The 11,823-nt window shown below is 38.0% G+C and overlaps 1 protein-coding gene across 3 annotated transcripts in view; it reads left to right on the top strand.

Moving 5' to 3' along the window:
* Positions 1–11,823, top strand: part of LYST (lysosomal trafficking regulator) — a 96,739-nt gene that overhangs the window by 41,214 nt on the left and 43,702 nt on the right. For all 3 annotated transcript variants that reach the window (XM_056342888.1, XM_056342887.1, XM_056342889.1), the window contains exons 9-16: positions 1,641–1,867; positions 2,870–2,936; positions 3,758–3,867; positions 4,908–5,331; positions 6,599–6,743; positions 7,553–7,726; positions 9,392–9,552; positions 10,881–11,071. In XM_056342888.1, the coding sequence (XP_056198863.1) occupies positions 1,641–1,867; positions 2,870–2,936; positions 3,758–3,867; positions 4,908–5,331; positions 6,599–6,743; positions 7,553–7,726; positions 9,392–9,552; positions 10,881–11,071 (1,499 nt within the window). The remainder of the gene's footprint in view (positions 1–1,640; positions 1,868–2,869; positions 2,937–3,757; positions 3,868–4,907; positions 5,332–6,598; positions 6,744–7,552; positions 7,727–9,391; positions 9,553–10,880; positions 11,072–11,823) is intronic.

Raw genomic sequence — 11,823 nt, 5'->3', positions numbered from 1 at the left:
GACTCGGTGCAGCCTGTCCACATCTGTTTTGTATAGCGGGGACCAAAACTGAACACAGTATTCCAGGTGTGGCTGACGAGTGCCGAGTAGAGTGGGATAATGGCTTCTTTCTCTCTGCTGGTGATGCCCTTGGTGCTGCAGCCCAGCGTCCTGACGGCTTGCTTTGCCGCAGCAGCGCACTGCTTGCTCATATTGAGCTTGCTGTCCACCAGGACCCCCAGGTCCCTGTCCACAGAGCTGCTCCCCAGACAGGTGGATCCCAGGCTGTGCTGCGCTCCTGGATTATGTTTTCCCAGGTGCAGGACCTTACTTGCCTTTAGTGGACTTCATAAGGTTCTTGTTAACATGTCTTCCTGCAGGGTAGCTCTCCCTTCTGAAGCATCCACTTCCCCACTCAGTTTATCATTGGCAAACTTGATCAGGGTACACATGATCCCATTATCCAGGTCTAAACAGTGTTGGGCCCAATACTGATCCCTGGGGGACCCCACTTGTGTCAGGTTGCCAGTTTGAAAAGGAGCTATTTACCACCCTCTTGGTGCAGCCTGTCAGCCAGCTCCTCCCCCACTGCATGGACCACTTGTCTGGACCATAACACATCAGTTTCTCTAGGAGGAGGCTGTGGGAAACCATATCAAAAGCCTTGGAGAAGTCCAGGTAGACCATGTCCACTGCTTGCCCCTTATCAACTGAGCAGGCTAGTTTGCCGTTGAAGGTGATGAGCTTTGCCAAGCACTATTTGCCCTTGGTGTATCTGTACTGCCTTTTCCTAATCACGTGCTTTATTTGGCTTGTGATAGCTTCCTGATGATAGAATATATCTTTTATATTCATTCAGTGACTGATGGTGCACATCTCTTGCTGTATTCTGTGTAACAAATTCTGAATGCTAATTTGCTTTAATGTTTTTCTTTGTGCTGAACATCTGGATGCTTATGTTCTTGTATGAGGTCAGCCTGAGCAGTAACGGCCTTTGATACAACTGCATTCAACTGTTGTTGTTTACCAGTGTAACTAGGCTTTATCAACAGATACACAGCACTCAAAAACCATTTCTGGATTAAAAGCTTAGCCTGTAATATTTCCATGAAACATTTGCATGAAACTTACCTCTATACCAAGTAACTTAAGTAATGTTTTAGAGTCTCTCCAAGATGTTAGTGGAGAGGCTTAAATGTGGGGATTTCTTACTTTTTTTGGTTATCTTGCAGGTATTCTGCCATGTGTGTTTTTTGACTTAACTAAATAACTGCTTCCCCTGACATTTTAACAGAAAATCATTAATTTTAACCTCCTTTCTGGGCAGGCTTGGTGTTCTGTGTAGATGCTTGAGGTTCTATTACATCTATTTTATTGTCATGTTTCATGAATTGCATATTTCAACATTACTGTGTGTGTCCAGTTCCCAGGAAATGAAGGCGCATAGTTTAAGAACATGTAATTGGAGAAACTGCATCCTTGCCCTTCTGTATTAGCAGGAAAATATGAAGCAGAATAGAAGATGATACTAACTTCTGAAGACTATTTTTGTTTTGTACCTATGAGAAGGTTGGAGAAAGCATGTGCTTGAGTGTTCTGCTTAAATCATGCAAACTGTATTCAGCTAAGTAAGCTTCAGTAAGACAAGTATTTTCTTTCAGGAGCAGACACAAAGGCAGAACCAGGATGTTCTGGTCCTTCAGGTTACTTTAATGACCTATCTGAAAACATCAATCAAGGAGAATTAATGTATCCTGAAATCTGCATGTTAGAATTAAACTTGCTTTCAGCTGGTAATGCAAGTTTAGATGTGCTTGCTCATGTATTCCAAAGCTGCTTGAAAATCATCAGCCAGAAGGAGAGAAATGCCACTGTACTTATAGAACAGGTAAAAATGTTATTAAACAAAGGCAACAGCTTACAGTTGTATATCTTTCTTCATTTTTATAGTACCACTATACCTAAGAGTGACCTCAGAAGTGTTCTTGCTTGTTATGACATTTGTAACACCTGAAGCAATGTAAATGAATGATGTTGTCAGCTGTGTTGCATTTAACAGAAACTATAGTTACTGAAAGATATTTGACCTACAAAGCTTTTGAGTTTCACAGTTGCCTTACCTTATCAAGAATGTTCAATCACCAGAGCCATAGATACAGATGTAATGACTGTCAGGCTGTTTAAAAAAAAAAAGGAAATATCTTCTTGTATAAGTATGTATGTGAACATTCTACATTTTTGTGTATTTAATATGGGGTTTGAGAAGCTCTGTGATGTATCTCAAATATTTCATACTTTTATTCTCCGTAAGTTTGTTCGAAATTAGTTATGTGTATGTTAGTGTCCTCATGATCCTTTGGAATTTCTGATAATTAGCTTCTCTTTTTGCCTTTTAATAACTAAATTGAGTATGCCTCTTTCGTGAAAGAGGAAAGTAAGATTAAGTAATTTAAGCTTAAAGTGCTTTTTATATAATCAATTGACTAAGAAGCAAAGTTAGTGTTTTACAGCTTAAACCAAAAACAGGGAAGGAAATTTCAGTACTCCAATTCTTTGTGTGAATTATTAGCTTTAAATTGCTAGTATACATGTATTTGTCTTTTCTGAACATATTAAATAATTGCAAATAATCTCATTCTTCAGTATAGTTTAGAAAGAGCAATCTATCAAATTAATCAATTTAGACAATTCGAGTTATCTTTAACTAGATTTTTCAATTACCTTTAAGATGTAGATTTAGCAAATATAAAAAATATTTCCATAAATTAAAGTAGCTGGAATTGACTTTAATTTGAAATCAATAGTAGACAAGAATTGATTGAAAGAAATTCTTAGTTCTTGAGCTGGTATGTATGTTGCAGATACCAATTTCCCCTATATTTTTTAACAGGGAGCTGTTAAACATCTTTTGGGAGGATTTCTCAACATACTGACACAAACAGAATCTAGATTTCTTGGTGAGTTCAAGGTCTAAGTAACTTAAATATTTTTTATTAATTTATAGACACTCAGTTTTAGTTCACAATACAAATGCAAAATTGACAAAGCAATTTCATGGGCATATGTGAATTTATGCAGCTGCTGCTTTAACTTGTGACAGGTATCCAATGTAGATACAGGGTTATTTCTGAGCTAGTGGAAATCTGTTATTTAAACACATGCTGACAGATCTCAAAATAATACTTGAAATCACAAACACTAGGGAAACGGTGTTACAAACACTGTTTGGAAAAATAGCAGCTATCTTGCTGATTGAATCAGACTGCATCACAGCACAAGCTTTATTTCAAATTTATTTGTAACACAAGTCTTAGTGATCTCTTGATTGAGTTTTACTTCTATTTTGAAAACAGGTAGCTAATCCAAGAACGTGGAAGCAAATTAAATGCTTGCTTTAAGGCAGCCTCACATAAAGAGGTTGCCCCATAGCAGGAGATGATGTAAACCCATCCCAGGACTTTGATCCCTGGCTTTGTGGGGAGAGCCTTTGCAATGTAGATGCTAGGTTCCCAGACTTTCAGCCTCCATGCTGCAAACCTAGGAGTGAGGCTTGGTGTAGCCTTCTAGATGCGTTCAATGAAATTTTGAATGACAGTGTCAGGAACTGCTATTGGATCTCTCTAGGATTCATCTTGTAATTGTTACTGCTTCCTGAATGTGAAATGGTTTTGCACAACACTCTGAATTCCAAGTTAATCTTTCTTTGTAATAGTATGGAATATGAATTTTTAAAGCTTTCAAAAAATACTTTTCAAGAATTTTGTCTCCTTATTTTTAGCATGTCAGATGGTGCTGGTAGACCTGTTAGTTTCCTTGATGAGTTCACAGACATGTTCAGAAGAGCTAACTCTTCTTCTGAGGATATTTTTGGAGAAGACACCTTGTACGGTATGTATGGAGTAGCACACAGCAGAATTTAGAGACTTAATGAGAAAAATGAAGAAAAAAATATCCTTTTCTGTCTAAAAGTTTTGGGGAGAGAGGAGACTAACAGTAATGTTCTAATGCATCAGAGCAAATAAAATTTTGTTGTTGGAAGAATTCATTACCAAAACATGAAAAAGAAATAGAAGATTAGAAAAGAGAGTTTTGAAGTGTGGCTGTAGTCCTGGGAACTTTCTTCAGCACAAGAAAACAAAATTCCTCTTGAGGAGACTGACGTGGTTATAGATGGTGGAACTCTGTAATACTGTAAAATTTCAAGTAATTCCTTCAAAATTATAAAACATCTTGCTATTTCAGGAATGCTTTAGCAGCAGGAATTACCTTCAAAACTGTCTTGTGTTGGTTTGTGTAAGTCTGGAAACTACTGCTTGTGTGGGATATACTACTGAAATACCTATCTATTGGTTTGTGTGGGAGTCTGTAGAGAAAACAAGTGGAAAGAAATAAAAAATACTGCGGAGTCTGAAATAGTACCAAACCAAACAAGGAGACAAGTCAGTTTTTTGAAGGTAGCTTGCAGTAATTGGCTAAGTAACTAGAGAAACTTCCTGGCTTTAGGGCTCAGCTAGTTGGTGATTCTGCAGTAACAAAGTGATATCCTGTGTGTGCATGCTTAACCAGCCTGAAACCTGTGGCAAAAGCTGTGGTCTTTTGAGGTGTAAGTGAACTGTTCGCATGTAACAAATGTGAGATAAGATTGTGCAATGACCACCTGCTGTGGTTCAGCTGATTCTTGTGCATGGTAACTTGAAGATTGGTCTGCCCTGACTAAGTCCCCAAAGCTGTGGGCCACAGTCTGTTGAAGTTACTGCTTGATGCTTTGTAGGCGTGTGTCAGTTTGGATGTGGAAGTCCACCTCTGGGGAAAACATGAATCCAAACTTAAATGAAGAGTGGGGTTCTGATTAGTTAAATGACACTTGACTACATGGTGTAAACAGTTTGATATTTTTTTCCCTCATTTGTTTGGTTTATTTCTTCTAGGAGATACTACTCAAGGGTGTATTGAAGATTATAGAAACTAATATTTATATGAACCCCTTACAGTACCTTGCCTTCCCTTTGCTACATGGCACAAATTTCACTAGTTACTCTTCGCAGAAACCTGCTGGCACTTCCAACAGCAAAACTCCTGGACTGTTAAAAAGAGTGAAACTTTCACAGAGTAAGAAAGAGGCAGATGGTGAAAACTTGAGTCATCAGCTGCTTTCTTCTTGGCATGTAGCCCCAATTCACTTGCCTTTAGTTGGACAAAACTGTTGGCCACACATGTCTGAAGGCTTCAGTGTGTCTCTGTGGTTTCATCTGGAGTGTGCTCATGAAACAGAAAATTCAGCGGAAAAGGGGAAAAAAATAAAGAGAAGAAGCAGACTGGTAGCTGTAAGAGAGAACAGCTTTGACAGCACAGGTGAGGATATGGTACTGCCTGTTTCTATTGAGGTGACACTGAAGGATTCTGGTTACAAGTATTACTAATCAATATCCCATATACAGAAGGTTGGATTTTTTTCTTACGATGGATATTAAACAGCAGTGGTAATGTTTCTGATTTTTCTTTGAGTACTGTATCATATTTAAATATAAAACATTCCCTGCCTTGGTCCTTAAGCTAGATTAATACCTGCTTCCTTAAAAATGTTGTATTCTCATCGAATTTGTAACTTCAGTAAGATGTCTTTCTGCTACTTCGTGTTATAATGAAGAAAATATTAAATGCTGCAGCTGAAAGGTCATAGGAAAAGACTGATCTCAAGTTTATTTGGTCTTACGTATTGATGAAGCAAGTAGCTTTTGTGTTCTTTAATACAGAGCTAGTGCATCTTTGTGATTTAAGATTTAAATATTGGAGCTTCTACCTAAAAGGTGCTCTGAATGCACCAAGTCAGAGCCTGAGGCTGACTCAGTAGAAATCCTCTAACTTTCCTTGTGTGTGCCATTGTAAATGTCAATAGCTGTACAGCATTTCTCTGTTTATGCTCTTGGAGAGACTCTCCTGCTCTCAAGCATTTTTGAGCAGAATCTTCTGGATTATAATCTGTTAGAAGAAAAATTCCATATTTAAAATGCCTCAATCTCAACACTTTAAATACCTTTCATGGTATACTTTTCTTTTTTTTTTATTGTATTTGAATAAAAGGAGGGAAAACCCAACCCTGAATCTTGGAACTCACTAGAGCTGCTTTTGTTAGGTCTGTGCTTTTGCTTTGTAAAGTAAAAATATTGAATGCAATATACACTTAAAGGGTAGTATGATTTGTGAGGAAAAATCTAAAAATGTCTTGGTGCACACTAATGCGGCCAGTTCAGCCTAGGAATATAATATGATATGGCGTGTCAAAGGCATAATTGAATTAGGGTGTATTCATGCTTAATGAACGTACATGGTTACAAACAAAAACACGTGAAGTCCTGAGTTAATATCAAGCTCCTGTGTTTAGGTTTATAAGGGACCTAGGTCTCAAGATAGTTGTGCATATTGGTCAGCTCACCTTAAGGAAAAAAACCCAAGCAACAAAAAAAACCAAACCAACCCACAGCCAAAAACCCCCCAACCACATATACAAAAAAAAATAAATCTGCAGTACTGGAACTATTTCCTTTCACATTTGGTAACTCGTAGGAAAGTTCTTGTTGTATTGTATTATAATTGTGTATGAATATGTTTATAATTCTAGAAGAAACAAAGACTGCAGGAACGGAATACCTAAGCCTAGGAGATAAGCTTGTTGAAGATGGCTGTATTCATATAATTTCACTGGGTTCCAAAGCATTGATGATACAAGTCTGGGCAGACTTGAACACTGGAGCATTCATATTTCGGTATGGTGTATTAGTCCAAAAGTGGTCTTGTGAACATATGTATTGTTACTTTCAGTAGCATCTTGCGGAGAATACTGGTGAAGAATAGAGAACTAATTTCTGTAGTAGAATTGTCTTTGCACACTGTTGGCAGCATCAAGTAAGTTTATTGCATACAGATCTACAGGTTTACTTGCTTAGTATTAGTTTCTAGTTTTGTTTTGTGTAGTCATCTATGAATAATTGCCCAAAGCAAGATCAGTCATGAATTGCTACCTCGTACCGCGTTATATTTCTATTTAAGTATTAATGGAATGACGCAGTAAATATGTGGAGCAAAAGCTTTTGTAGCTGTAATTTTTCACACTTTGGGTGTGAAAATTGCTGCTGTTAAATACTTACTATGACAATCTTAGTTTTAATTTTCTGAACACATTTTAGCCCTAATCTAGTTCTCATAGGTAATATCCTTAAAATAGATTTAAAGCTGCAGTTTTACACTCTATTTCAGTGTTCAAAGCACCTGCATTTTTTCAATAAACTGAATTTAACTTATCTGTAAAATTGAGATAATAACATTATCTTAAGTGTAAGCAGATTAATGCAAACAAGTTAAATAACTTAAGTTGAAACCTTAATGTGAGGATTTTCTTCGCTAGCTTATGTTGAGCACTCTAAATATAACATTGTGATCAAAAAAAAAAAAAAAAAATTCAGTGAAAGTTAAGGAATGCAATTGCAAAGTAACAGGCCAAAAAATGGCAGATTTGGGACTTAAAATGCAAATTCAAAACCACACACACACTTTTTCTTTTCTGTTGTTTTCATAGTATGTGCATGGATCCAAATGATGAGATGAAAGCTGGTCTGCTGGCACAGGCTGAATCTCCAGAGAATGTTTTCCTTGTGGGCAGGTGGCAACACTTGGCAATAACCTATCTGCAGCAGCCAGAAGGCAAAAAAAATATCCATGGGAAGCTGTCGCTATGGGTTTCTGGTCAGAGGTAAAGTATACATTAATTGTGCCTGGGTGTTTGTAATATTAAAAAGATGTTCTCTGATAGGAAAACATTGCACTATTTTGACACAAGCTGAAGTTATAGTTGAGTAGCCTTCTGGGAGTGGGAGAAGGGGTGTCTTATATTGCTAAGAATTCCCTAGAAATAGCCAGAACTGTCTTGATTGCTTTGAGAATTTTCAGTTCATACCATGGACCGGTGCAGAGATCGGTGTTTTTCTTCATCGTGAATATAAGTGAAAGGGGTAAGTACTACAAGACCTTGAGTAAGATCAAAAAAAAAATAATCTCTGGCATGAAGTTAAAGTAGGCATAATGTTTCTGGTTAAGAATCTGAATTAAGGGGGTATAGTTCAGGTACTGGCAATGTTGTTGTTGAAAGCAGGAATGAAGAGGAGATGGAGAGAAAGCAGTCATTTTGCTCCACTGAGAGAAATGGGGAAGGGAGAAGTTAAAAAATATTTCAGGCAAGATCTGAACTGGCAGTGGGAAGTACTAATTTCTTCAACTGAAAACTTAAGGTCCTCGCTCCTGAATGAGGTACCTGATACTAGGTTGGGCCTGTGCCTGCATGAAGTTACATCAAAAGGAATTTTTGAAATATCACAGTTTCTTTCTTTCTAAAGTCTGGCCTATGAAGGCTTCCTTTGTCCCAAATATGAAACAGGTGGTCAAAAAACTGTGTTGTAAAACAACCAGATGCATCACAAAAAAAATTCTTCACTATTCCTCCAGGATTTGGTCACTAAACAGGCAATGTTATAAAGACAATCTTAAAACTAGCTAAGAAAAAAGCTGTTGCGCAGTTGTTCTTCCTGCAGTTACACCTGAAATTAAGTATAAAACTTCTTTCACTTTGGTCTTGAAATGACATGGAGTTAACTGTTTAAGCAACTTGATTTCTTCCTGCCCGTTGTTCAGCCTGTGCACGCTGATAAGCGATAAAGGCTAAATATGGAGATCTTGTGGTATGTTTAGTTTCCCCTGTGTTCTGTGCATGTGCAGTTAATGAGGCCCCTCTGCATATAGCTAGTTGCTAACTTGCTGATAGTTGGGCTCTTCCAGGAAGCTTCAGATGATCATTACAGTCCAATTGGTCTGTTTGTGTAAATGTACATAAGGTTAATGAGAAGTTTTCTGAAGGCATCAGGCTTATTGCCAGTGGCTGTGCAGCACGCTAGCTCGGACAGTGTTCCCTGGTATAGGCAAATCCTCAACATGGTATTTTCCAGCATGTGTGAACCACAGTTTTCATGATGTGCATTAGTGCATATTCAGAGGTCTCTGACTTCTAGGAATAGTAGAAATTCTTGAAAAATTGTAGTATTTTAGAAGTGTGTATAGTGTTATATATATATATAGTTTCTTTGAGAACAGAGAGGATGGAGAAATTTCAGGTGTAGGGAGATCTTGACCATATGGCAACTGTAGTTGGAACTCTGTTCTGTGCAATAGTTGAATACTTAGATCATTATTTAACTGAGTTTTAAGGTGCCTAGAAATAGAGGATGGCTTTAGTAATTTAATATTGATAACAGCGTGGTTTCTCATCTTTTAAATATTACAATCTATTTTAAGCCTAAGCTGAATACCTTAGGTAGCAATTTTGATCACTTAATACTTACACTTGTTTCTTTATATGTATTTTTAGGAAATGTGAGATTAATTTAGATTATGCGCTACCAAGGAAATCAAGTTTATCATCTGACAGTAATAAAACATTTTGTATGATTGGCCATTGTACATCATCTCAAGAAGAATTGCTTCGATTGTCGGGTAGATGGGATCTTGGGAATCTGCTTCTATTTAATGGTACATTTGTGCGCTTTTTTCTTGAATAAATCTTCATTTCCTCTTCCCCCTTCAAGTTCAAAGGCTTAACTTGATATTTTTCAACATGCCAAGCTTTTACAGTAAAAGCAACAATACATTCTCTACCAGCATAATGTATCGGGGAGAAAGTATGCAAATTTTTCAGTATTGGGTACTTCTGCCACTGTTCTCTTGCTTTCTTTTTAGTGCTGTGATTGGCAATTCCAGTTACTTTGTTTCTTTAAATCTCTTTAAATACTGTCTTGGGGTAGGGGATGGAGGGGTGGTGGTACTTGCTTTGGTTTTTTGCTTTTTCTTAAAGCACACAATCTCTCCCAGCTGGAAAATTGATTTCACTTACCTGCTTCTAAACTACCAGTTTCAAATTACTTAAAACATAGTAAAAAGCAAACTCCAAATGACCAAATACTGAGTTAAGCATGCTTATTTCTGAAACTGCTGAAGTTATTTTGGGGTTTTCTTAAATGTATAATCTCTTCCCTTTTGGGGAAGTTTTATGCAGGACTTCTGGGTGTTTGCTTAGTGCTGAAGGCTGGAACCTTGCTGGTCATCATCTGACATTTCTTCAGGTGCAGTGACCCGGTCAGGGCTACTAAACAAGTGAAATCAGTTTGTCAGGGTGTGTGGTGTATGCAGATGTTGTGTGTAGGTACAGCATATTTGTGCAGGCCATAGGAGAGATGCTTGTCATAAATGTGAGCTCCACCTGGTGAATCGACGTGGTCTGATTGCCATGTGCCTGCAGCCAGCAGAACCGATGTACCCAGAGACTGTTGGCTTTACTGCTGTACAGTTGTCACGTACCCATACATCACAGACTTGGGTCCTTCTGAATGCTTCTTTAGAATTTGCATTCTCACAAACAGTTGACCTGCGACGTGCTGTCTGGAAAGGGGAGGAAGGTTCATTTCACCTTCTACTTCCTATATATTTTTATTTTTTCCTCCTTGTTAGTTGTAGTAAGCTTTTATTGTTGTTGCATCATTCTTGGTCACTTTACCCAACTCTCCATGATGATGTAGCATGTTGTTGCTATCTGTACTCTTGCTACGCTTGGAAAACTTTGCGGAGGCTTGGATAGATGTTGTTGCCTTTGCCACTGAATTGATCCGGCCTGCGATGTGTTAAAGTCACTGATCTACAGTAGCTAATAGCAAGCGCCAGCTTGTACTATTTCTCATCATCAGGGCCTACAAAAGCCAGCTAGTGATAATCTTTGTAAAGTCTCTGATGCAATCCACTAGCCAATGTATGAATGTTGCTTTATTATATTTTAAAAAGTGAACAGCTGCTTTTCTGGATTTTAGGTGCAAAGATTGGACCGGAGGAGGCATTTTACTTATACACATGTGGGCCAGACTTCATATCTGTAATGCCTTGTAAATATGGCAAAACATTGACTGATTGCTCTAAGTACATAAGTAAAGAGATTCTGCAATGTGAGCAAATGAAGGAGCTCTTCATGGCAAAAAAGGAAGTGGATGTTGGGCCTTTAATTGTAAGTTTCTACTTGAAAGTTGTTCTTAATTTCTTAGAACTGATTAAGCAACTGGAAAAGTTTCCTGCTGTCTCCTGAAGTGCTTCACTTTCTCAGAGCAGGAAGGAGCAAATCCAGTTCTCATTAAAATCACTGCAGGGTTCTTCCCACTTATTTCAGCGGGAGCTGAACTCCATTCAGGGTGGCCATTGCATCTTGCTTTAGGTGGGATTCTGACAACTTCTAGGTGTTCCAGCATCTATAATACTGTGTATTTAATCTATCAGATAAGCAGGCACTTCCAGATGCCCTAGGATGAACACATAGCTCTTCTGTCCATTAACGTAAAGGTAGCTAAGGACGACTTAGTTAACCTTTTGACATTAAAACTGAGAAAGGTTTTAGCTGCCTTTAACAGGAAACAAAAGGCTTCATCGTAATTCTTTGAGGGTTTTGAGGGAGTAAGCTGGCTTCAGGTTTGGCTGAAAAGTCTTTTTCCTGCTGGCAGGTCTTAGCTCTTACCTTTCCTGACTGTAATAGCCATGCCAGATGCAGGTGTCACCATAGTTACACTAGAAAATATAGAGCTTTATCAGTGGAGCCTGTTATATTTGGGGAATTGTCTTCATGCACTGGTAATTTCTGCTGTATGAGTCGTTTCCACTAGGGGGATTTTTGTAATCTTGTTCTACAGTAGCGCTGTAGGCAAAAGGTCATTCTGTCTGGATGTGATCCTTGTAAACAACGGTACTAAATTTTGAATATGTTAGGAA

The sequence above is a fragment of the Falco biarmicus genome, chromosome 6 (genome assembly GCF_023638135.1).
Source record: "Falco biarmicus isolate bFalBia1 chromosome 6, bFalBia1.pri, whole genome shotgun sequence".
In the NCBI taxonomy this organism is placed as follows: domain Eukaryota; kingdom Metazoa; phylum Chordata; class Aves; order Falconiformes; family Falconidae; genus Falco; species Falco biarmicus.
This window is presented reverse-complemented; position numbering and strand designations above follow the sequence as displayed.